The sequence below is a fragment of the Grus americana genome, chromosome 7, assembly GCF_028858705.1.
Source record: "Grus americana isolate bGruAme1 chromosome 7, bGruAme1.mat, whole genome shotgun sequence".
Taxonomy (NCBI): Eukaryota; Metazoa; Chordata; class Aves; order Gruiformes; family Gruidae; genus Grus; species Grus americana.
Window position 1 is genome coordinate 26,654,114 of NC_072858.1, and position 23,501 is coordinate 26,677,614.

The 23,501-nt window shown below is 36.7% G+C and overlaps 1 protein-coding gene across 19 annotated transcripts in view; it reads right to left on the reverse strand.

The window, feature by feature from the left end:
* KCNMA1 (potassium calcium-activated channel subfamily M alpha 1) overlaps positions 1–23,501 on the reverse strand; it is a 501,788-nt gene that overhangs the window by 353,251 nt on the left and 125,036 nt on the right. For all 19 annotated transcript variants that reach the window (XM_054831099.1, XM_054831098.1, XM_054831094.1 and 16 more), the window contains one exon: positions 13,561–13,725. In XM_054831099.1, the coding sequence (XP_054687074.1) occupies positions 13,561–13,725 (165 nt within the window). The remainder of the gene's footprint in view (positions 1–13,560; positions 13,726–23,501) is intronic.

The window sequence follows — 23,501 nt, forward strand, 5'->3', positions numbered from 1 at the left end:
ATTTCAATACTTTTTTACAAGCATGTGTAATTATTTTTAATCCTAGCTTCCACAGAAACAAAGGGAAAATAGCAAGTTTAGTTACGTGTTCAAAGTCACCCAAGTTACTGTTATAGCTGAAAACAGAAACCATGTAAAAAAATTCCAGTCCTGTGCTACATTTACTGAATCACACTGCTGAACATTATTTTTCCAGGATGACAGAAAATACTTAGGAAATTAAGAATTACTGTTATGAACTGTACCATCCTCTAGCTGATACTTCAAAGAGGGGACAGTTTTCTGCCCAACTAACTCCTCAAATGTATCTAAGTCAGTGGCTGGCAATCTTTTCCAGTCTGGAGACCCCTAAATTTTCTTTATTGTACTTACAAGCACCAAACGTCAACTGTAAACCTATAAAACTGTTGGCTCGGTTTTCTTAGTTACTCTTCATAGCTTTCTACAACAGCAAATTGAAAACCATCAAACAACTCGCCCAAAACAACTCTGCAGTTTTTACCATGAGAAAGAACAAAGCAAATCTGAAAAAGTAATCTACAGGGAAACTTTCCTACCACGATTTTCTAGTTTGATAGAAAAAAACAGCTACAGATTTCTCAAACATATTTCTGTTAGTGTGACATGCAAGCCTTTTATGTTCAACATACTGATTTATGTTGCCGTTCTGTAATATGGAAAACTTCTGATTTTCATGTACTTCATTATTTTTGATAATATTTTACAATAATTTAAGTATAGCAGAAAAGGACTTTAAAATCTAGCCTGACAGAGTGCATCTCGATCACATTCATTGAAACAAATCCTTAGGCATAAGCATCAACAACAAAATTTGTTCAAGCCTTCATTGAGAACAAAAAAAATTGCTGTCCTGAAAAAAAATGTGAGCAAACTGCTATGACATTCAAGAAAGATCCTGCTGAATTCATTTTTTCATATCTGTGCTGGGTTTCGGTACACAATACTATGCCAGGCTTTTGAGGGGTAGGAGAATGTGACAGTTCAGCTTTGTTTACATTGCTTAGAGCAGAACAAATTGTCTGATTTAGCCAAAACAACAGAACTGATTGTTCCAGGTTCTGTTTATATATGCATGGTTGTTAAACTGTAGCATGGTATAAAAATGGTAGCATGCAACATTGTCCAGACAGTCTAATGACACCCAAAACACATTTAGATCAACTGCCCTAATGGCGTGTTCTGTTGATTCTTCTAGTTTAAAATTCTCCATGTAAGGTTTAACTTTACACTATTTGGGTTGGATAGATTAAAAAAAAAGAATCAAAAACAAGGCAACCAAAGTCACAAGGCCAGACTTACTTCCTTTTCCTGAGGAGCAGATTTAAAAAGGAAAAATTAGAAAATTAAACAGCTCAAAGATGTTGCAAACATTTTGCATTGACACTAAAATGCAGACAAGATACTCTTGCTTGTTACCAAGATACCCGGCTATACTTTCTCAAGGCACATTCAGTACCTTCAGAATGCGCGTTATGGGATTAAATATAATAGTTGACATAACAAAGAAAATAGTGCATCTCCATGAAAAAGCTTCGCATTCTGCTATCCTTTGCAGCAAGCTCATGACAGTATCACATTTTGTATATCACAACAATCAGATGGCTCACTAAATCTACTCATCTCTACAGAAGTAATTTTTGCAACATTTTACCCTGACAGGCATAAATTGTTTTTTTAACAGTACGTAGGAGTCACATGTTTTTCAATGAGAGGACTGTGGGCATCTGACAGAACTGGATGTCTCAGTTTGCATGCAGTGAAGAGTATCTATCTACACAAGGGAGGACCAGGTTCCACATTTCACCTTAGTTCCTCATGTGGTATCCCCATTCTAAGTAATAACAATTACACTGTGTTTGAAATCAAATTTTTTTGAAGTTTGGACTAGAAATAGAGGAAGAATCAGATCATGTTTCTTTTTCCATTCTACACCTACCCCACCTCAGTTAAGCTAGTTTTGTGAGCCCCTCTCCATGACCACAGTAAGTGGCTCATTAAAAGGCATGGAATTACATTGCAGAAATTGCCTTTTCACCTATCTATCCTAGCCACCTATGCTGAATAGAAGCAATCTTCACAAGACAGAAAGAAGCAGCAAGACTGCTTCAAACTTCTGAAAAGTCCTGTCCCTTCCCCTTTTGAGAAAATATTAATAGGTCTTTACTTTTCTCCCACCTTCCCTACTCCAACATTTCTCCTATCCTCATCCTGAGATGAAGGAAAGTGCCTGCAGGATAAAGACTTGTACTCGGAAGGAGGGAGCAGGACCAGTCAGAGCAGCCACGCTAATTTCCCCCTTAAACTCATGGCATTTTGCTGTATCCTTCGAGAAGACCCTGAGAACTTTCAGCTTCTAGGTGAAACACATGGAATAGGTAGTTAATATTCCGTAATTTTTACTGTGAATTCATAACTTCTTCATCCTAGTTTCTGCAATTAGATTTCCTGCTCCTTTCTCAGAAAGACAAGTAGGTTGTATACTATTACTTCAGATTGAACCAAGCGTTCTGAACCTTACCAATAAGGAGAACCATTTAAAAAAAATAATACATATAAATTATCCAGGGAATATGTCAAATTTGGCTTGTTAGTCTTGGATGTCAGTAGCCAGCATTTTAACTGATTCTGACTGAATGGCATATTATTCTTCCAGCAGCAGGACAGACATTACACATCACATGAAAAGTGGGACTTCCGGCACCTTTAGTGGTAAGCTGTGATGTTGTCTCTCCTGCAGCATTTGAAGTTGAAATAAAGCATTAATTACAACAGAGAGGAACCCCCGGCACCAAGTCAATATGCATTTAAGGAGCCAAATAGAACTACTGAAGCCAAGCAGAATACACTGAGAACATTTCTCAGGAAACTTGCACATATTCAACTATCAAACAACAGTTTAAAAAAAACAACCCACTGAATATTTAAGCAGCAAAAGGAAACTGATTTTGACAGACAATATTTTGTATAGAAATTAATCTTTTTTTTTTTTGCTAAACACCAAAAGGGAGATTTTTTAATTATTTTTTTAACCACCAGCATAGCAGTTTGTTCCATTTACCCCACACCTCAGAACAAATCATTGATGTCACAACTGCACAAACATATGTGCAGAATTATCTTTAAAAATATGCATTATGTTTTGATTACAAGCACAATTTTATTAAATATACTAAATACAAAAATATTAAACAAACAATATTATCAACTGCATCATCAGAGCAGCCTTTTGCATGGGAACCATGTAAATGCCTTAAGGGGAAGCCATCTGTCTCCTCTGGTGAGCTTTGCAAATATGCCTCGCTTGCAACAGTTGTGTCCATATCTTTTGTTCAATATCTGACTATTGTCAGTGGCCCATAGGCAGAAGGTAAATTTCCTCTGCACCACACTCTTATGATGAGGATGCAACACAGCGTCATTAGAAGGAACACTTCTGTATTTATGTACTTTCCTTCTAGCTGTACCTAAGAAAGAAGTAGCAAGGACCTTTCCTAACTTATGTTTAACATTAATATTAGTGATAGTCTTTTAAAAATATTTTTAAACAATAAAGACTTGTATAACTACAATAGCAGTTTCCCAAAGCCAGTTTTGCTATAACTGTCTGAGTACTAATAATGTTCTTGACTTTCTCCAAATAATCACACCATTCAAAACTTGACACAAAATTATTTTTAAACATGTTTGCTCTTCTTCATTTTAATGATAGTATGCCACAGATACCTTAATTTAGGAAAAAAGGAAGTTGTAGATGCCAAAAATGTCAGCACAGTATATTTATTCCCACTGTAGGAAAAGTCACATGGTCTATAATAATATCAGAATAAATGCTACAAACTTGGCCATTTATCTACAGGTCACAGAAGTCGCTGCAGCACAGTAGAAAGTTTCTGAAGATAACTTTACAGTAGATAACTCTCATAGTAGCAGCTATAAGCTGACTGAAACACCACAGAAACTCGGTAGATTAGACTACGTTGAGATCCAGTTTACAAAAAGAAGGCATTTGTAATTTTAATTAAGATAAACGTTTATGAATTGTATGTGTGATGTATACACTTCATTTTCTATTTGTCCACTTTCTGAGCTAAGAATTCAAATGCAAGGTTTTAAGTCCAATTAAGTCCACTTCTCAGTATAGTTCATGTAATTCTTCTATGAAACATACTGTTTAGCCTTCCCTTGATTTCATTTTGGCATCTACATCTACCTACCTTGTGCTCACTTAATCCATCTCCACATAGAAGTATTTAAAACTGGTAAAATTGAGGAGAAAAAATACTATTTATGTTTCATTAGCCATACACTTCATGGGAGACTTAACAGAAAAGAAAGTTTAAAATTGGCATATATTAACACTAAAAGCAAGCTGATAAAAAAGAAATAATTAGTCAGCCACTTCCTTCCCATATTACAATGTCATATGTGATAACAAAGTAACTTCTTAGTACTACATATTGCTTCATACTGAGAAATTATCGTGTTCTTGTTTTTATTATATTAGTTTAAGCACTATTTTTTTTTTATTTTACAAGACAAGATCCACTGAAATTACAGCAGTTTCACGAAACACAAGGTGCCTATCTTAAAGGTGTAGTGACAACCAGAAATTCTACAGCTACATTGCAGAATTGAATAGTCCAATGCTAAAGAAATATGTACACTTGAAGAACTTTCTCTCCCACAGGACTGTGGGCAGAAGTCTACCCTTTGATGCAAAGAAATCCCCACAAAAGATTCCTTGCTATTGTCAATAATAAATAAATATTGAGAAAAAGAAAGCACATAAACGGAACTTAAACTAGCTGCAGTTACCATAGAAACCAGCAGGACTTACTCAACACTTCCTACTCTGTTCCATTATCATTCAGTATCTCATGAACTCAAATGGAGAAGTATTGTTTCTATTCCTATGGAAACCCTGGAAATAGCACACATCATTGTCACAGGAGATTAAAGCAATCTAGAACACATCTCTTGGATTCATTTATGTGCCACCAAGGCCTACGAAAGATTAAAAGTAACTAAACAAAGTCCATTTCTCAAAAGAGAGGAGCAGAATCCAAACTATCCCTGTGAACAGTAGGTAAGTAACAAACACTGGCAAGCAGTTTATAATCTGTGAACAACTGTCATGAATGGATCTGTACCAATAAGACTATGCCCTTTAGTCCTTATGACATTTCTCTTATTGTTGAGGGTGAGAAAGGGGAACTTCTATACAGATGTAATAGTGTATAACCTAAAATGCATACACAACTCTTTCCATCTCAGAAGACCTAAAAAAAATAAAATCTGCCACACAGATTCAGATATATACATATCGTTAAACAAGATCCATGAATATTTGAATGAATATGTATTAAAGGTAAGATATTTCCCCATCACTCCCTTCTGACTAGATGTCTCCTTTTTCTACTCTATTGATCTAAACTTTTAATCTAGCGATTAGAAGCTATGACTGCAAGCTGTAAAAAATGCCCCCCAGACTCAGTTCAGTTGTCTATCCAGCACAGAGACAAATCTCTGACCATGTTAATATGAGATGCTTTTTAAGAAGAACAGGAAATAATAGTAACTTTCTGTAGTCCATTCCACTCGTACAGTATTTGGAATGAGTATGTTGGAAGATTACCCTTTCCCATACTCTGTAATAGCTGTTTGGTATCTAATGCCCATTTGTCCAATCCATTTTATGAACCTGTTGACACTGTCTACACAATCTCCCTTTACCAAAAAAAAAAAAAAAAAAAAAAAATCCAGAAGTTCACTGATCCTCATATTAAAGAAAACCTACTTTTTACAAATATCTCTTAAGTTGACCTCTAACAACTTTCATAAATCACCATTGTTTTTAGAATCTGGTTAATAAAAGTTTGGCATAGACTGTTCACCAACTTCCTTTGTGAATGCTGACCACATCCCATACCAACCTTTTCTCCAAACTGAAAACTCCCAGCAATTTTTACCTTGTAAGGCTGTGGTTTCACATCCTTATTGCTTTTGTTGCCTTTCTCTGTCCTTTATTCTGTCACTCTTAAGATATAAAAATAAGGACTTCACACAGTACTCAAGACGTGGGTATGTAAAGATTTTTTTTTTTTAAGTAGCAAAACTATGTCCTCTGTCTCGTTCTTGATAATGCCCAGGGTCAGTCAATTATTTCAGAGAACTATCCATGATAATGCCAAAACTTTCCTCAGTCGTATCTACCAGTCCTGACTTCAGAATCACTTAAGTGTGATTTCCCCCCGCCCCGTGATACATTGCTCTACTTTTACACACACTCATGAAAACAAGTCTTGATATGGGTCTTGGTTCGATGCACGTATAAAAAAACCAAAACCAAAACCCCAAACCACTGAGGACATGGAACATCCTGTGCTTCCTGCCTGTGCAGACTTGGAGGCTGAGAAAGCCTTCCTCCTTATCCTCTGGTTCAGAAACCTGGAGCACAATACAAGGGAAAACATGGCACTAGTTATTTTTGCCTAACTAGGGGAGTTTATAGGTCACACCAAACATTGCTTAACTAAGAAAAATTGTAATGTCATAACTAATAGACTGCAAAACAAATCCTGTTATCCAAGACTGAATGTGCTTCGCTGTTGAAAAACTAATGTCAGGTTTGGATTTGTAAAATGCTTGGAATATTATGAGTATGAAAGACTAAATCACTGAAGAATACATTCAATTTCTATTGTCAAGTCAATTAATAAATTTTATTGTACATTAAGGCCTATTCCGATTAACTGCATCCCAAGAACGTTGCAGGTGCTCAGAAAAAAACTGTACGTTAATTCCACAACAAAATTGGTTGCAAGACATCTCCAGGATGACAGGGTCCCACAACGGAAAGAAAGATCAAAATTTATGAGAGCTTTGTTTATCCTTGATAAAGCTTGTTAAACTCCATATTCAAATTCTGAGATGTTTCATGCTCAAGGTTGCTCAAGGTTTCTCTTCCTGCTTTGCAAATCTGGTAACATAGCTGATATTGTCACAAGAACATTGTCAAAAAAAAAAATTCTGTATGTATACCAAATGTACCTGCCCTCTCCAAATTCATATCTGTCAGGGATACCAAATTATCCTTTGAGCACCTATTCTCATTAAAATCATGAGAGAACTGTTACTGCCTTTGGAAGCAGGGAAAAACCCCACATAACTTCTGTGTTGCTAAATTTCACTTTGGCTGCTAGGCAACTGTAACTTATTGCAAGAGGTGTTTTTTCTACCCACCACCCCTCAATGTTAAAAGAATTTGAGTCCTCTCCATCAAAAAAAAAAAAAATGCAGCTAGAGCAAAGCAAGCTGTGAAAATATCCTGAAAAAATCGCAAGCAGTATATAGCATATTTACATTTTTTTCCAGGAAAATCTACTATAATTACTTACCTATTTCAAAATCCACTGGTTTTCCTTACTTATATTTTTTCAAAACACTCCACAAGCTCAAGCAATGCACCTGACTAAAAAAAAACAAACAAAAACCAACCAACCACCAGTACTTGTAATTCCATTGCTTCTTTTATCTTCTTTCCCCTTCTAGGGTACTCTTATTTGCTATATTTTTAAATGAATTTTCTCTTTATGACATTTATGGTCAAAACCTATGTCTTATCTAAGTAAAATTAACTGACTCACACTTAAGAATGTTTGCTTGAGCAAGAGTATTGCAAATAAATTGCATTTCAGTACTACATGTATTTATAATTAAAAAGTGATCATTATAAAGAAATTAAAAAACCTGAAGGCTTACATTTTTATAGAGTCACAGAAAGATGCCACTCTTGTCTTCCCCTGAATGAGCAGTGAGGCCTTTAGCACTTTTAACTGTTCTTCAGAAGTCCAGTCAAGGATCTAAATCTTTCCATAGTAAACATTTAGTGCACTCTCTATGCACTAGGTGGTCTTTGATTCAGACCTTCAATGACGTTCTATACCTTAAGAAAGCAACCTAAATAATCTTCTAATTAAATAACTTAGTAGCAAACAACTTTATTATATACTATTGCCACTAATTGGCATCCCCTTTTTTCTCCCACCTTCTCCCCTCACGAAGGGCTTTTCTTCTCCTCCTTTCAGTGCTGCCAATCTAAAAGACATTTTCATCATGTAGTAATTAAAAAGCAAAGTCTTACACACTCCATTTTAACACTATTTTGTCTGTTTCTGACTGACTCTGTTTCCTTTAGGTACCGTGAGAGTCAAGGCAGCAGGCAAAACCACCGCATGGCACTTAGCACAAGCCAAGGAAAGCTCATCTCTCTGCTATGCATTTGCAGGTCATGTGTTAAATAAAAATGGAACAAAGCAACAATTATTTGCTCCATCATTTTATCTCCTGGATTTGCAATTGAAATAATGATTTTTTGCTTCATTGTCAGTTTATAGCAGAGTCAACATTCAACTGTGTCCTAGATTGAACTGTGGTAACTTACAACAATATAAATATGACTTTCTCTTGTATATCAAGCACTTTACCTAATTAATGAAGTCATCATCATCTTACACAAATGATTAAAAAAACCTCATTTCAGGAAGCAAAATCAGTTCATAAACACCTTTAATTTCCTGCTTCTTCAGTTAATTATGAACATGTCTGATTCTTCTTTGAGAAACCCACCTTAGGAGTATTTATCTGATACTTCCCATCATCTACAGCATTATATAGCACTTCAAAGTAAATCAGTATTTTCCTGAGCAGATTTTAAGTAAACTGTTACCTTTTATTGTTATGTATATTTACGCCACTCAACATCAACTGCAAATAGAACTGCATGGGCTCAATTAGAATGTTCTTAAATCATGTGTTTATGCAATTTAATATTGACACATTTTTAAATAGTATGTAAAATTCTCATCTACTTTACGTAAGAGCAAAAGTCACATTTTCAAGGGTTGTGCCACCAAGAACATTAAGTTCCAGTCATGCCTTTAAAACCTAAAGAGTGAGGAGAAAAGGATATTCTGACCACACAACTGTAGCCACCATGCCTGGCCAAGCTCAGTTTTCTACACTACTTCAGAAAACAAAAAGGGTTTCTAACTGAAGGACATTCTGGATCCCCTCTACAAATGTCTTCCTCCAAAGCCTGACCTTCAGATGAAGCTGGGTAGCATAGATATTCCTTTGTGCAAAAAACACTTCTGAAGTGTTGTGTAGAATTTAGCTCCTAAAGCAGTAAGAATGTCTAGTTCTATTTCAGTACTTTATCTCTGCAATATTCACAGAAAAATACTGAATCAACTACAATATTAGCACAATCTCATATACGTGCCAGGTTTAAGTCTCTTCTATCTAATCTTGCTGTCATTAACAGACAAGAATTACATGCTCTGAGATGCTAAGTTGACAGAATGATAAAACAAGTGTTGGTCAAATGTTTTGAAAATTTGATGGTTTAATGATTTAGCAAATAAATTTCCCGTTCTCATTTCTCATGTTGCTCCCCCCAACAACAACAAAAACCCAAAAACAAACAAACAAACAAGCAAAAAGAGAATTCTCTTTTTAACAAAATGAAAACTATTCCTCCAGACTAAAAGAACAGAAATATGTTTCCTAATGGTCCTCTGTTGGAACTGATACAAAACCACCCTGAGGACCAGGGAACAGAGGCAACTTCTACCTCATGTAACCAAGAGCTAAGGATACAAATGGAGATATTAACACGATGTATTTGATACACTATCCTTTCCAATAAACCTGCTCTTAGATACTCACGTGATGAGGGAGCACCATACTAAGAAATGACACAAAGCAAACATTTCGTATTGAAGAACCAGACATACTTGACCACTTCTGTGGAGCAATGCATGAAACTGGCAGCACCATTTCTTCTCTGCTCCAAAAAAGTAATGAAGAGTAGGTGCAAATAATGCTGTTTTACATGAGATCACCAGTATGAGAAGCTTTTGTGCCAGGGAGACAGTTAATTCTGCCAGCATTCAGAATCACTTCCACGGAGAATGTGTGAAAGTTTTTCTGTATACAGAGATTAATTTGCACGCTACTCATATCTTTGGCTTCACCTAGTTAGCTCTAACATGTACATGTAAAAAATACTGCCAAAATTTAAATGACAAGCCTGAGTTTTTTCCACAACTCACACAAACACTGCTGGCAGACCAAGATATCCATCACAAATAGGTTTTACATAGAGTTTCAGATACCTAAAAAGATTGATTTATTTTTATTTTAAACACAACATTTAATTGAAGTGAGAAGGAAAACATTTCAAGGTTTGAGAAGGTTTTAATTTCTCCTCTCTGTTTAGTCTTCAAATGTAATTCTTCCCCTTTTATCAATGGAATGGGAGGTGACAAAGAGTACATGGTTTGGGGTTTTTTTCTTTTATTTCAGTCACAGAACTCTTCCCTTCCCCACAACTACCAATGAATTAACTATTATTAAGAAAACTAGTGTGGAGGGGAATCATCTCTTTCAAAGATTTCAGAGTCACTGTGTTTGTCAGGAATGGATTAAATCATCTCACTAACTGTCTCCAGTGCCCCAGATCATGAATAACAAGCAACATCCCTTACTTTCCAGTAGAAGCACTGAAATGTGTGATTTAGAAAATGCTTTTTCCAAAATAATTTTCAAACAAAAAAAAAAAATCAAACAACCCATTGTTAAGTTTTCAACTAGTTCTACAGCTATGATGTTGAAGAAGGCCACCTAGTCTGTATTTTAAAGAGTGCCTACTGATTTGCATGTATTATCTAAATTGAAACATTTGATTTCACAAGAGAATTGGGCAAATGGTCCTATGTTGATGTAAATGTCCAATTTTGTACTACAACCGCATGGATGTGAAGCTGTGACCTTTAAAAATAAATTTTGTCCTGTATTTTCCATACTGTTGGCCTTTATTTTCCTCACCTGTGGGTAGCCAAGAAGTTTAAATATTAAACTGGTAATTATAGGAGCAGCTACTATATAAATATTTGTTCCAACACTCACAAAACACCTGGACAAGCTGATCTGATAAATTAGGAAGTTGTTTTGTAAGGTTACTGGGGAAGAAATAAAAGCTAGACCAGACATGTCAAAGAAATAGTGACAGACTCCAGTAGAGAGAGGTCCAAAAAATATTCAGTTTTGGTTCCACAAACAGCACTTGACATTCCAGTAAGATTCATTTCAGAGAAAATGACTGTCCAGGCAAGAATAATGATGAGAGTTTTTTCCATGAGCAGAAAACACAAATAAGATTCTACCTTACACCAATGTGTGTTGAACACTTTGCTAACTTGTCTCCTTCACCTGTCAAATAAACCCAGGCAGCAGTTACACAACAGACTCCAGGTTATCATGCTGAACTAAAGATCAATTATAACTCTTTTCCGAAGTCCATTTTCAGCAGACCACTTCTAAAACTTTTTTGTAGACATTGGATGTATAAGACTGATTTTAATTTAAACTCTCTCAGTGTAATAAAGTACTATAATTTCTTTAGCTGCAGATATCTCATACAATTTTGATTTCATAGGACTGTAAAGCCACCAGTTCTTTCTTTAGGGAAAAAAAATAATTCCACACTTTGATTCAGAAATATAATAGCTGGCAGGAACAGGCTATGTTAACTTAGTAGGAATTCATGAGTAAGTCATAATATTTTCAAACAATATACTTTGATAAAAATATTGACTTGACTTAGCTACATCCTATAACTACAAATAACATGAATATTCTCACTAGCACAAATGTTCACTGCAGCAGTTAACCTTTAGCAAATATAGCTGTAAAGTAAAATTGAAATGAACAGTCAATGTTCATACTGGAAATGGTCCCCCAGAAATTACAGACTATCAATTCAAATCCTGAAACTGATGAGTGCTATATTGAAATAAATGCCTGTTGTTTTTTAAACTGAACAAATTAACTAACAGACTCCATACATGGCTACTTATTTTTCAAATGATTAGTCATATTGATGAGCCCAGATGTCTACAATGCCTGCTGTTATACCTTGACAAGAATATAAATATACAATAAGAAATAATCTGATCCAATGATGTCAGCCAGCTGTCTACAAAGTATCTGGAAATAAACTAGTCCTTTATAAGATGCTATGGTAAACTACTAGTACAAAAAAAAAGTACCCCAAAAGAAATAAATGAAGTTATCAAAAGGAATTGGATAAGTTCTCCCAGTATCTTGAATAAAAATACATAGTAAAATGTTTTAGGTTTTGGTCTTGATTGTTGGTTTGTATTTGTGCTCACATATACCTCAGCAAAAGCAACACAGGACGATTCCTGATTGCATAGCTAGTAGTATAGGACTCTGGTTTGGGGTGATTTTTAGCCTTGATACTGAAATTGGAACAAGAAGCAGGGCACTAGAATTTGTCATTTTTAATGCTGAAGACCTCAGGAAAACATGCAAAAGAAATGTGTCACTTTTCAGAAGATCAATATATCAGTTTCAGATAGAAGACATCTAACACTAAAAGCAGCAATGGAACATACTATCAAGCTATTGATTGAAGTGAGCACTTAACATAAGCAAATGGGCAGAAGGTATTTTTAGGAAAAATATAATCAAAATAATCTTATTGTAGAACTAAACAAGATTGTAGCAATTGAGCCACCTCAACTTTTCACTGTAAAAGACTTGATTGGGAAGTGCAATTTCTTTTCATTTCCTTCTCTCAAGGTAAAATATCTCTTAACCAAAGTAAACAATCAAGGACACAAATTCTATTTACAGTTTAACCCAAACTAGTTCCAAAGTCTCACTGGGATTCTCAAAAGTTTTAAATAGGATTTATATCACTTTAGCTGTTAGTTCATAAGTACACACATTCTAACAAAGAAATTAATCAAAACGACACAGGAGACACCTTTTACTGCAGTGAATGCCATAGAAAACCCTTGGCAATTACTTATGATTTGACAAGGCTATAAAATAATTATATTCAAATAAAGTGAAAACTGTATTTTTTCAGTGGAACTTTAAACCACTTGTTACCAATATCTAACTTGTGACTCTATTTTATACATAGTGGTTCACATTTGAAGGATTTCCTAAGTTAATAAAGAAAAAGATCAAAAGAACATAAAATCATGACTAGTCCACTGAAAGTACCACAAATCCCATCGCATAGCCAATTCAAACTTGTCCTTGCTTTACAGTTCTGACCGCTATCTACATTTGTAACACTGTGCTTATTTTCCAAGTTGGCTTCCATTTTTGCTATCACAATTTTACTTTTATCCTATAGTTTTACCACATAATATGAAATTACTAAACTCGGTGTTTGTAGCACAATTCAAAATCATGGTGTCAGAATACAGGAATAGCCGGGGTGGGAGCAGGAGGGGCTGGAAGTCAGGTTTTCTTACTTGCTCTCTCTGCTTCTCTCTTGCAGTGGGAATTAGTCTGCTATTTTACTTCCAAAAGAGAAAATTGGGATTGACTCAGCACTGATGCAACAAACCAAAAATCCTCCACTAATGCTGGGACACAGTGTTTGTTAAAAAATGTTCTTTAAAATAAGAATATAGAAAATCATAGAAAACTTACAAGTACTCTGCCAGTTAACGTCTGGGCAGATATCATGACTCCTGCCCAATCCTTCACAGAAGTCATCCATCCCACTTCTGCTGCCACATTCTCCTCTTTTTCATCTGTTGGTTTGCAGGCCCCATCTGCCTGTGCATCTCCACCACCATTGATCTTCTGGGCCTCCTGCAAAGTAAGTATTTGGGTTAGTTAACATTTAGCAATTTGACAATAAAAGTTAGCGTACAGTTGTGGCTAAGAAATGCTATGAAAAAGCAAATCAGTCTTCCTAGGTTCCTGCTAGATGAAACTAAGCACCTACTTGGCCATATCTCTTTAGAAGTAACAGAAGCAGAAACGTTCTATGAGGTACCAGACTAACAATTAAATAATAACACTCTCCTTGACATTAAATCTTAAAAACACATGTGGCATCAAATATGCTATATGTTCCTTCCTCATAAGCAGCGTAATTGCCAAGAGCTATGTATGCAATTATAGAGCTACATGTGAGCTTGTCAGACATACACTGAAGGACCTTTTGATGTATTAGTTCAAAACAACGTGTACTAGGTATGAGAACATAATTTATGTCAAATTTTAATTTACTATCACTAGAATTAATTGAGTAAACCTTCACTGAGAAGCATGATGTTACATGACAATAATTATCAAGTGTGAGGAGGACAGAATACACCATAGAGAATCTGCAGGGAGCTACCATGCTATCAGTGAACCAGTGTTCAATGAAAGCGTTTAATATATCACAGGAATTCTTCTGTCAGTAAGTGGCTCTCACAGAACAGACAGCTAGAATTTAAAGAGGAGCCTCAGCTGCACCAAGCTGACTGATGAGTCACATGCATTGGAATTCATATCAGTCTCTCACGGATGCTGCAGCAAGGATGTCGTGCTCTGTAACTGCCTGCTATGTGCTACAGTCACGGATGCTGCACAAAAAAAATCAAGGGAAATGATAGGAAAAGCCAACCTGGATTGTACAGCGTTTAAAACATATCATATGCAAAGTATCAGACTGTGCTGTGAGCATGCCTTTGGTGACAGCATAATACTAACAACTTGCTGAATACTTGACAAGTTGTGCTAAGCAGGAGTATGGGAGACAGCAAAATTCAGTGCTGAGGCAAGTACCGAGCACTTGAACTGCACCCATAGATCTACATTAATGCTTCAAGCACTCCGCGCAGACCAACAGCTTGAAAGACCTTGTTTATAGATGATTTGCCTATAGGCCACTAAGCAGGAAATCAATTGCCATTAATCCGCTTTGGGATATCCGTTATACAAGCAAAAATGTTTGACGTCAGTTCAACAATTATTACTACAGTAGGAATACTACACTACCACAGTCAAAACACATAACTGTGAGGTGGCCTTGAGGACACAGCTGGACATAAAGATAAGGGCACTTCCTGAGAGCAGTACTGAACTAATAAAGCAATTGCACTGAATCTGTCAGCAAAGGACAGTAGAGCAACACTAAAATGTAATATGGAGACCAACAGCTGTTTTTAGAAAAATCTCAGTATTGCAACTTAATTAGCTAATCAGATTCTTCTCTGTTAGTCTCCCTCCCAAAATGTGGGCTCTATCTTCTGACTAGCCATTACAGCACAGTGCATGATGAGGCTATATTGATAATAACAAATTATTCAATTACAACAGTAATTCAGTACTTCCTAAGCAAATAACCAGATAGAAGATAAAAGCTACTTTGAAAGATACATACGGCATTGCTCACACACAGAGCACAACCTATAGAGATGAGCTCATCGCTTAGGACACTGATGTATGGTACGGCACAAGGCATATCCAGGAGAGTAACATTTGGCTAAGGACAATTTATGACCCATATCATCACCAAGCCATACAGATCAGTGCCAAAGAAATGCCTTGGCCACCATCAGTATTTTGATTATAAACCAGGAAAGAGAAACCTAACTTCTTGTCCACTTCTCGTGAACAATGAGGTGGATTGAGACCTGGCTGAATAGCTGTGCTCAGAGGTCCTGGTGAACAAGAAGTTATCCATGAGCCAGCAATGTGACCTTGTGGCCAAGAAGGCCAGTGGTATCCTGGGGTGCATTAAGAAGAGCATGGCCAGCAGGTCAAGAGAGGTTATCCTCCCCCTCTACTCTGTCCTAGTGAGGCCACATCTGGAGTTCTGTGTCCAATTCTGGGCTCCCCAGTTCAAGAAAGACAAGGAACTACTGGAGAGAGTCCAGTGGAGGGCTACAAGGATGATTGGCAGACTGGAGCATCTCTCTTATGAGGAAAGGCTGAGAGAGCTAGGTGTGTTTAGTCTGGAGAAGACTTAGAGGGGATCTGATCAATGTTTATAAATATCTAAAGGGTGGATGTCAAGAGAACAGGGCCAGCCTCTTTTCAGTGGTGCCCAGCAACAGGACAAGGGGCAACAGGCACACACTGGAACACAGGAAGTTCTGTCTAACATGAGGAAAAACTTCACTCTGAGGGTGACTGAGCACTGGAACAGGCTGCCCAGAGAGGTTGTGGAGTCTCCTTCTCTGGAGATATTCAAAACCCACCTGGATGCCATCCTGTGCAACCTGCTCGAGGTGATCCTGCTTTAGCAGGGACATTGGACTAAGTGATCTCCAGAGGTCCGTTCCAACACCTACCATTCTGTGATATTTTTTTTTTAATTTTTTTTTTTTTTTGAGTGGCTGTATGTACCAGGCATAATAATATAATAAAATATTGAGGTTTAGGCAACCTAGACACATCTCCAAGGCCCTGGGGGCACTCAAGGCCTCACTGGCCCTGGCCACTGTCCCCACACCCTGCCTGTGGCCCAGGACACCATTTCAGGCAAGCCTAGGGCCACCAGCTCCCCAGAGCCCTGTCCTACCCAGACAAGGGCCTTGCTGAACTGGGCCCCACCAGCCCAGCCAACCCACGGCCTGGTTCCCCCTCACCAGGCCTGATCTTTACCCTCACCCACAGGCTAATGTCCTAGGCTGGCTCCGGCCTGGCCCCAAGGAGGTTCCTGCAGCCCAGGGCTGGGGCTGCCTCCAGCAGTGGGACAAGAAAGCCCTGTCAGCCTGGGCATCCCCCCGCCCTCAGGGAGCCCCCAGCCCTGCAGAGCCCTGACACCTACCGACTTGCATGACAATTGCACATAAGAGGTTAAAACCACTGGTGTCCGCTTGTCTCTTATACAAACATTGTGGATGGAGATCCGCAAGGTTGGTATGAGAAGCAGCCAAAGGAGGAAGTCTTATGGTGGCAAGACAGCCCTGTTTTGGCTGGAGAACGTGGAATAAACAGACAGTTTCTACACAGAATCTTGAAGGTCACGGTGCCCGGAGTGAGACCTTTTGCTTCATTATCTGTGAAATGGATATTCAAGTTGATACCCCTAAATATGGTAATGAGCCAAAAAAAGTACACACTAAACATATATGACTATAGTACTCTACACCCAAATCATGTTAAATGTCACCCCAGGGAGGGGACACAACTAAGGTTAGGGTATAAAGGATAGCGAGGAAGTTACCCCCAGGGGGAGAGAAGAGATTGAAGACCCCAAAGAGGCAGTCAATAGACTGTGCTCCTTCTTCTCCACCCAGGATAGGGACGCCTCCTTGGTAGGCATTGCAACTTCACCTTTTTGGTGAAGAATACCTGGGGTAGCGTTTTGCTGGCATTACAATCATTTATTACCGCTATTGCAGTAAGTGCATTTATCAACGGCAATTCTGAACTCTTTATATCTGTCACTTCAATAAGCTTTCTATGTTTTGACTTTGCAAAACTGTCCCAGTGAAACTCCTTTGAGGGCTCTGACAGGCAAACATTAACTCTGATATGTGGCTATATATAATCCTTTAGACATAAACCATTGACCAAGTCTGAAACTAAGACTGGACCTAGCCACACCTAGGCTCCTCTCTGAGGAGGAGTTTAGAAAGCAAGGGGGTCCCTTCTGAACCTTGTGACTCAACAGGAGGGCCTCCCTCAGCCACACATCAGACCCATACCCTTTACACAACAACTTGTTAAAGGTTACACGTGCCAAGTATTTCTCTCTTCCCATCAGTTTGCCTTTTGTAACTGCTAGAGCTTGTCTTTCAGATTGTAAACTCTACACGCCAGATTTTACTGCATGGTCCTCCTCTGCACAGCACAGTGGGCTTTTATGTTCTGTACAAGTTTATACTGAATAAAAGTATTAATGTGGTTTTTGCAGTAAAGGAGATGTAATTATCTCTTCCTCTCAGATAAGAAACTGAGACAGTGATTAGGTGCCTAACTCCATCACCAAAGAAGTCATTGGCAGGGCAAGGATGAAACCACAGACTTGCTTGATTTTTCCATGCAGCACCCCTATTTAAAATCTCAGGGATGCACATCTTGCTAATAATATTCATAATGATGGATTTTGGTATAGAAAGTCACAGAACTACAAATCATTAAACAAAAAGAGCTGAATGTAAAAGTCCATTTTATGGTAGTGAACTTGAATACGTTAAGGTTTGAAATTTCTATCATTGTTTACATACTCTTTTCCTTACCCCCAACCTTTTTGTCAATATATCAAACTCAATTTTAAAGATGTGATTATTCATAAGATTATAAAAATAAAATTTCCTAACACTCAATAAAAAATAGACAATTTACTACACTGAAAGAGAAAGATAGCTTTTATATTTTCAAGAGGTTTTAACACCCTAGAGTTCTTTTTGCTGTATTGACTTTTGGTCATCAATAGAGTAGAGCAGCAAGATGTGACAGACCTATTAAGTGTTTGAGTCTCTGAAGGTATTAAAGTCTGTAATATGTTTGAATGGCTGTGTTTCTGCATTTATACCACTTATTTCACCTCTATTAAAATCCCCCCCACATATTATTTCTTAATTAAAATATAAGTAAAACAATCATCCCCTGCCAAGTATCATTTGGAGCAGAGTCTCATGATCAGCTACATACCAAGCCTAACTCTTGCCACTATTGTAGCTATAATTAATATGCAGGTTAGTGGTCATTATGTAATATTTGTATTCAGTTGGGATATTTTATAATTTTTTATCCACATGGCTAGCTTCTTAGCTTACTTAATTGGCAGTTAAATATTAAGAAAAGTTTATTCCCAAGTCATTATTTAATTGTGCAGAGATCACTAAGGGAGATTTAAAGGCTGCTTTCATTTACACTGTGTACAAATCAGTCCTGTTATTAACTGTATAGTCCTGTTCCATTGCTATTTCTTCACCTCAAAGCATTGAGTAACCAACACCACAACCTGAAAAAGGTGCTTAAAAAATAACCTGACAGTGATGGTAATTGTTTAATTATTTACAGGTTCAGTAGCTACAAGTAAGATAATACCATCTTTATCCATTCTGCTTACCTGTTGTTTCACAAACTGTTTGTTATTTTAATTACTTGATGACAGGAACATTCATGTAGATTAAGTGAGAAGCAGCATATTTTGTGAAATATATATTTCCTGAACTCAGTGATAAAATGGAAGAGAATGCATGATGAAAAGGGGTGTACAGGAACCAGGACTCACTGTTCTACCAATAGTTTGACATGGACCTGGACCAGAAACTTGAATGCTTTGTCTTGTATTTTCAACAATAAATATTGATTTGGATTACACAATTGCTGGGATGCTTAAACACAGTTACCTTAAGAAAGCAGACTTCAAAAAGGGAAAAGACACTCAAAACCAGTTTTCATTTCTGAAAGTGTAGTCCTGCCTGCTTTGCTTTACCTCTCTCTAGAATATCTGTACAAACATAGAACTAATGCACAGACACTCTATTCAACCCAGGGCTGCATGAAATAAAATCAGAAAATTATTACGAAAACTTAAAACATCATCTGAGAATAATCTCCCAGATATGTCAGAAAGCATAGGAACCAGGCAGGTAATGTGAGGAAAACAAACTGGATTAAAGTCTGGTAAAACAAAGAAAAGGACTTCTGATATCCCTGCTTTTCTAACATTTAAGTAGCATGAATAGCACACAAAAATCATGAATTATCAACTGTAATGAGAATACAGGGCATCAAGTCATGCCCACGTCACACAAGAGGAAGCAGTATGCTCAATTTAAGCAGATGTTTAAAAACAGTTAAGACCAATGGAGCAAGCCCAGAAATGGCCTTAGAATTCCATCCTAGAGAACATGAGATGAGAAAGGGCCTGCCAGAACAGCAGTTGCACCTGGTTTGAAGCATGCAGTAATAAAATATAGTTTGGGGAAGTTAGGGAAGGGCTGCTTTAGATAATGATGCCAGCAACTTGTAATTTTATCTCTATTAACCACCCCCCAATTAACAGCATTGGATTCCTACAGCCTGCATTTTAAGAACTGGTTTTTATCAGACCAACACCACTTTCATACTGGCCACTGTTATACATTGGAAATCTATGTTTAAGTTCCTTTCCGTTCATCTGATTCCCCAAAGCCACCAACAGATGCTACGTCAATAGGAATAATTTTGCATATAACATTATTTCTCCTTTCTGTTAGGCAGACCTCTAAAACATTGAGTTTAAAATTATTAGACTTCGATCAATAGTTCAATTACATGCCCTTAGATACATTCTCTCACCATATTGATAACTCCAAACAGGGGTGTTATATTTATATAAACCCATAATATTCTGCTGCATTCTCAGCAGCTGGGCAATGTACTGTGTATGTCAAGACATCAGGTACCTGCTGAATACACTGCCATGACAGATGTTCTCCATCTGATATATTTACCATCTGTGGTCTTCATCTTAATAGTTACTAAGTACCAGTTCTCATCCAGTGCTAAAAACAATCAAACCAAAAAAACCTGAAGCAGTTCACCTGTTCTACTACAGTTTAGCAAACACAGAATTTCACTGGAATATTAATAAACAAAGCTGATGGGAAGGTGAGAAATAAATAGCTGTATGGACACTTTACAAAACTTTTTCAAAGAGTCTTGTAGGAAAGAGTAAGCTAAAGTTAAACTTACTAAATATAACCTAAGAGGTACTCCTTATAAACTGGCCTACCCACACACAATTTCTTTGAATATTGGGTTCTTAGTCAATATTAGGTTACACTGACGTCAGTTATCATACTGTAGCTAGAGTTTGGCTAGTTTCAAAGGATTAATTATTGATACAGAAAAACATTATTCCTGTTACAGACTAAAAGGAAACAGAATGATCTGTGGAAAACATGGCTGATGAGATAAGCCAAGCGTTTTTCTCTCATAAAATATTCACAAGCTATGTAATTTGGTGTTTGCAAATTTGGCAGATTAAGAAAAATTGAAGTCCAAAATAGATTCTAAAACTCTTCTTATTAGTTTAAGACCAAGATGGTAAACTCCTGTGAGACAACTATTCTTTTTGTTTTCTGCATTCCTGCAGAAATTTAGAGAAGCTCCTCGCCAGTCCTTACTTATAACTAGAACTTTACTTTCTGTGCTGACAAAAAAAAAACAAAAAAAAGGAAAAAAAAAAAAAAAAAAGGAAAACCTTCACCATGAAGGGTCTATGTTGCAAGACCAAATACATTTTTCTCTTTTTCCAGAAACCGGCTTCTCTTTTGCATTTGTGCATACCTTCAGTAATCCTGACAGATTTTTTTTTTCTGTGCCCTTCCTATTTCCAGTATGGGTTACTTGTGTAAAATCCCCTTTTCGTGTCATTGTTTTGACTGACAAAATCTGGCACAGTAGAGGAATTAATTCTAAAACCTTGACCTGAGAGGCAAGGGAGACTAGATTAGTAAAATACAGTGTTCCAGCCATGTTCCCACAAACAGACAGCATAACAGTCTGTCGAATGAAGGGTTCCTGGGTGTAGTTCTCACTTAAGAATACAAAACAGTAGATACCTACATTATCTCCAATCTGAAGAAAGCACAAAAAGACTCAGTTCAAAGCTTAAAAATTCCTACACATTAACGGAGGTGTTATAATGTAACACCTCCATTGATGTTAAAGTACTTCCGAATAACTGGAAAGCTGGCTGAGGGATCTCCATACCAGCCTAAAAATTGGGACACATGCTCAAGTCCCTGTTAGGCCACCAAATTTGTCAAGTCCTCAGCCACATTATCTAGTCTCTTCATGTCTTCAGCCCACAGCTATAGAACAAGAGTAATGGTAGTTTCTGTTCATGGGGATCTTAAAGATAAATACACTCAGGATTTCAAGTGTTTTGGTATTAGACAAATGGCAGACAACACAGGCATAGCGTAGGGAATCATTCAGTAAGACACACTAAAAACATACTGATAAAGACTGTTAAACTAGCTATACAAGACGATTAAACATAGAAGACAGAAATGTAAAAAGGAAACAATGAAGAACTACTGACATTACAGAGAAATGAAAAATCTTAATAATGATACCAGGAAAGTAAAAATAGATGATAAAACCAGTGCCCACTGGAGTTACTGAAGAGTAAAACGGGGGAGGAATACAGGATTGCACAATATGACCATCCAACAACAATTTAAAAAAAAATAAAAATAAATCACATTTAATGAAAGAGATTGTCAGGACAGCATGATTCTCAGAACTAAAAATCTGCAATAAAAATAAAGTCATTACAAACTTACGTGCATTCAAACGTACAAACAGGGTGTTTTTTAAAAACTTGCAATTCTTGGTTCAAGTTAGCAACTGTTTATGGCAATGTTAGGTAAGCTTTGAATGTAAGTTCAGAAGTTTGTGTGAATAATTTCATTTATATTTATTCACAAAAATAAATCCTTAGGTTTTCTTTTGTTACTTCTGATTGTATATCAGATCACATTCATAGAAATAAATAACCAGTGAACTTGTCTTAAAAACTACATAACAAGTTAACTTACTATCTGCAATACATAAATAAATACATACAAACAAACAGGACAAGTCAGTGATGTACAGGTTAGGAGTATTCACTGAAAATATTTCACAAATTTTCAAACTAATATCTAGCTCACATCCATAAATTTCTTTTCCTTTTCCATAGCCAACAGAGCATTTTGTATTCATTTCCTTTCTGAAGATCAAATTATTATCACATTAAAATATTCCCTAATGCCCCTGTCCAATTTTAAAGTAGCAGCCAAAAGGGCAAGACAAGCATTTCATTTTATTAATGGGGACAGTAAATTTAAATCAAAGGAGACATGTCATTATTCTTTGGTCCCTACATACCATAGAAATAGGTACGTTAGGCAGATTAGACAACTATTATGTAAGACTGTATGTTATTTAACTCTCTTTTCTGTGGTTCTAGCATTATACTGACACCATTCTTTCAAAATATATTCTATAAAGAACTTTAGTGTAGCCACGCCAGATCACTAACCTTAAATATGATGGAATCTAAACTTGTAAAAGTATATGAAGCAATATCAGATGGGACTGTGTTACTAAAACTATAGAAAGGGAAGAGATCTCTAATGGAAAAGCACCGAGAAGTGTAGAAAGGTGCATGCATTTTCTGTCATCTTCCCATTTTGTTTCCTCCCACCTAATAGAGGGCAAATCAAAGCAAGCACACAATTGAAAATAAAACTGGTACAGACATTATGATGAAATGAACACTGCTAAATTACCTACATCATATTGACTAATAAATCCAGGAGAAATTTCTATCACAGATGATAAAACATTTTAAATATCAATAATTCAATGAAAACTTATTACAAACAATTAAAACCACATTTCACTTACTGTCTTCATACTTAACTCATTTTTGTGACACTATATGATTCACTGCAATCCAAAAGTCTAAAAATGCTTCATGAATGTGAGAAAAAGAAGATCTTAAAAATGAGGGGAAAAAAGTAACAAACAGCGGGGAAATTACCTAACTTGTTTATCTTGATTACAGAAAGTACTTTAGCTGATTGCTTATAATTTTGTTGTTGTTAACATTAAGTAACACCCAACTCCGATCCAAGTTCTTCAGTCATCAC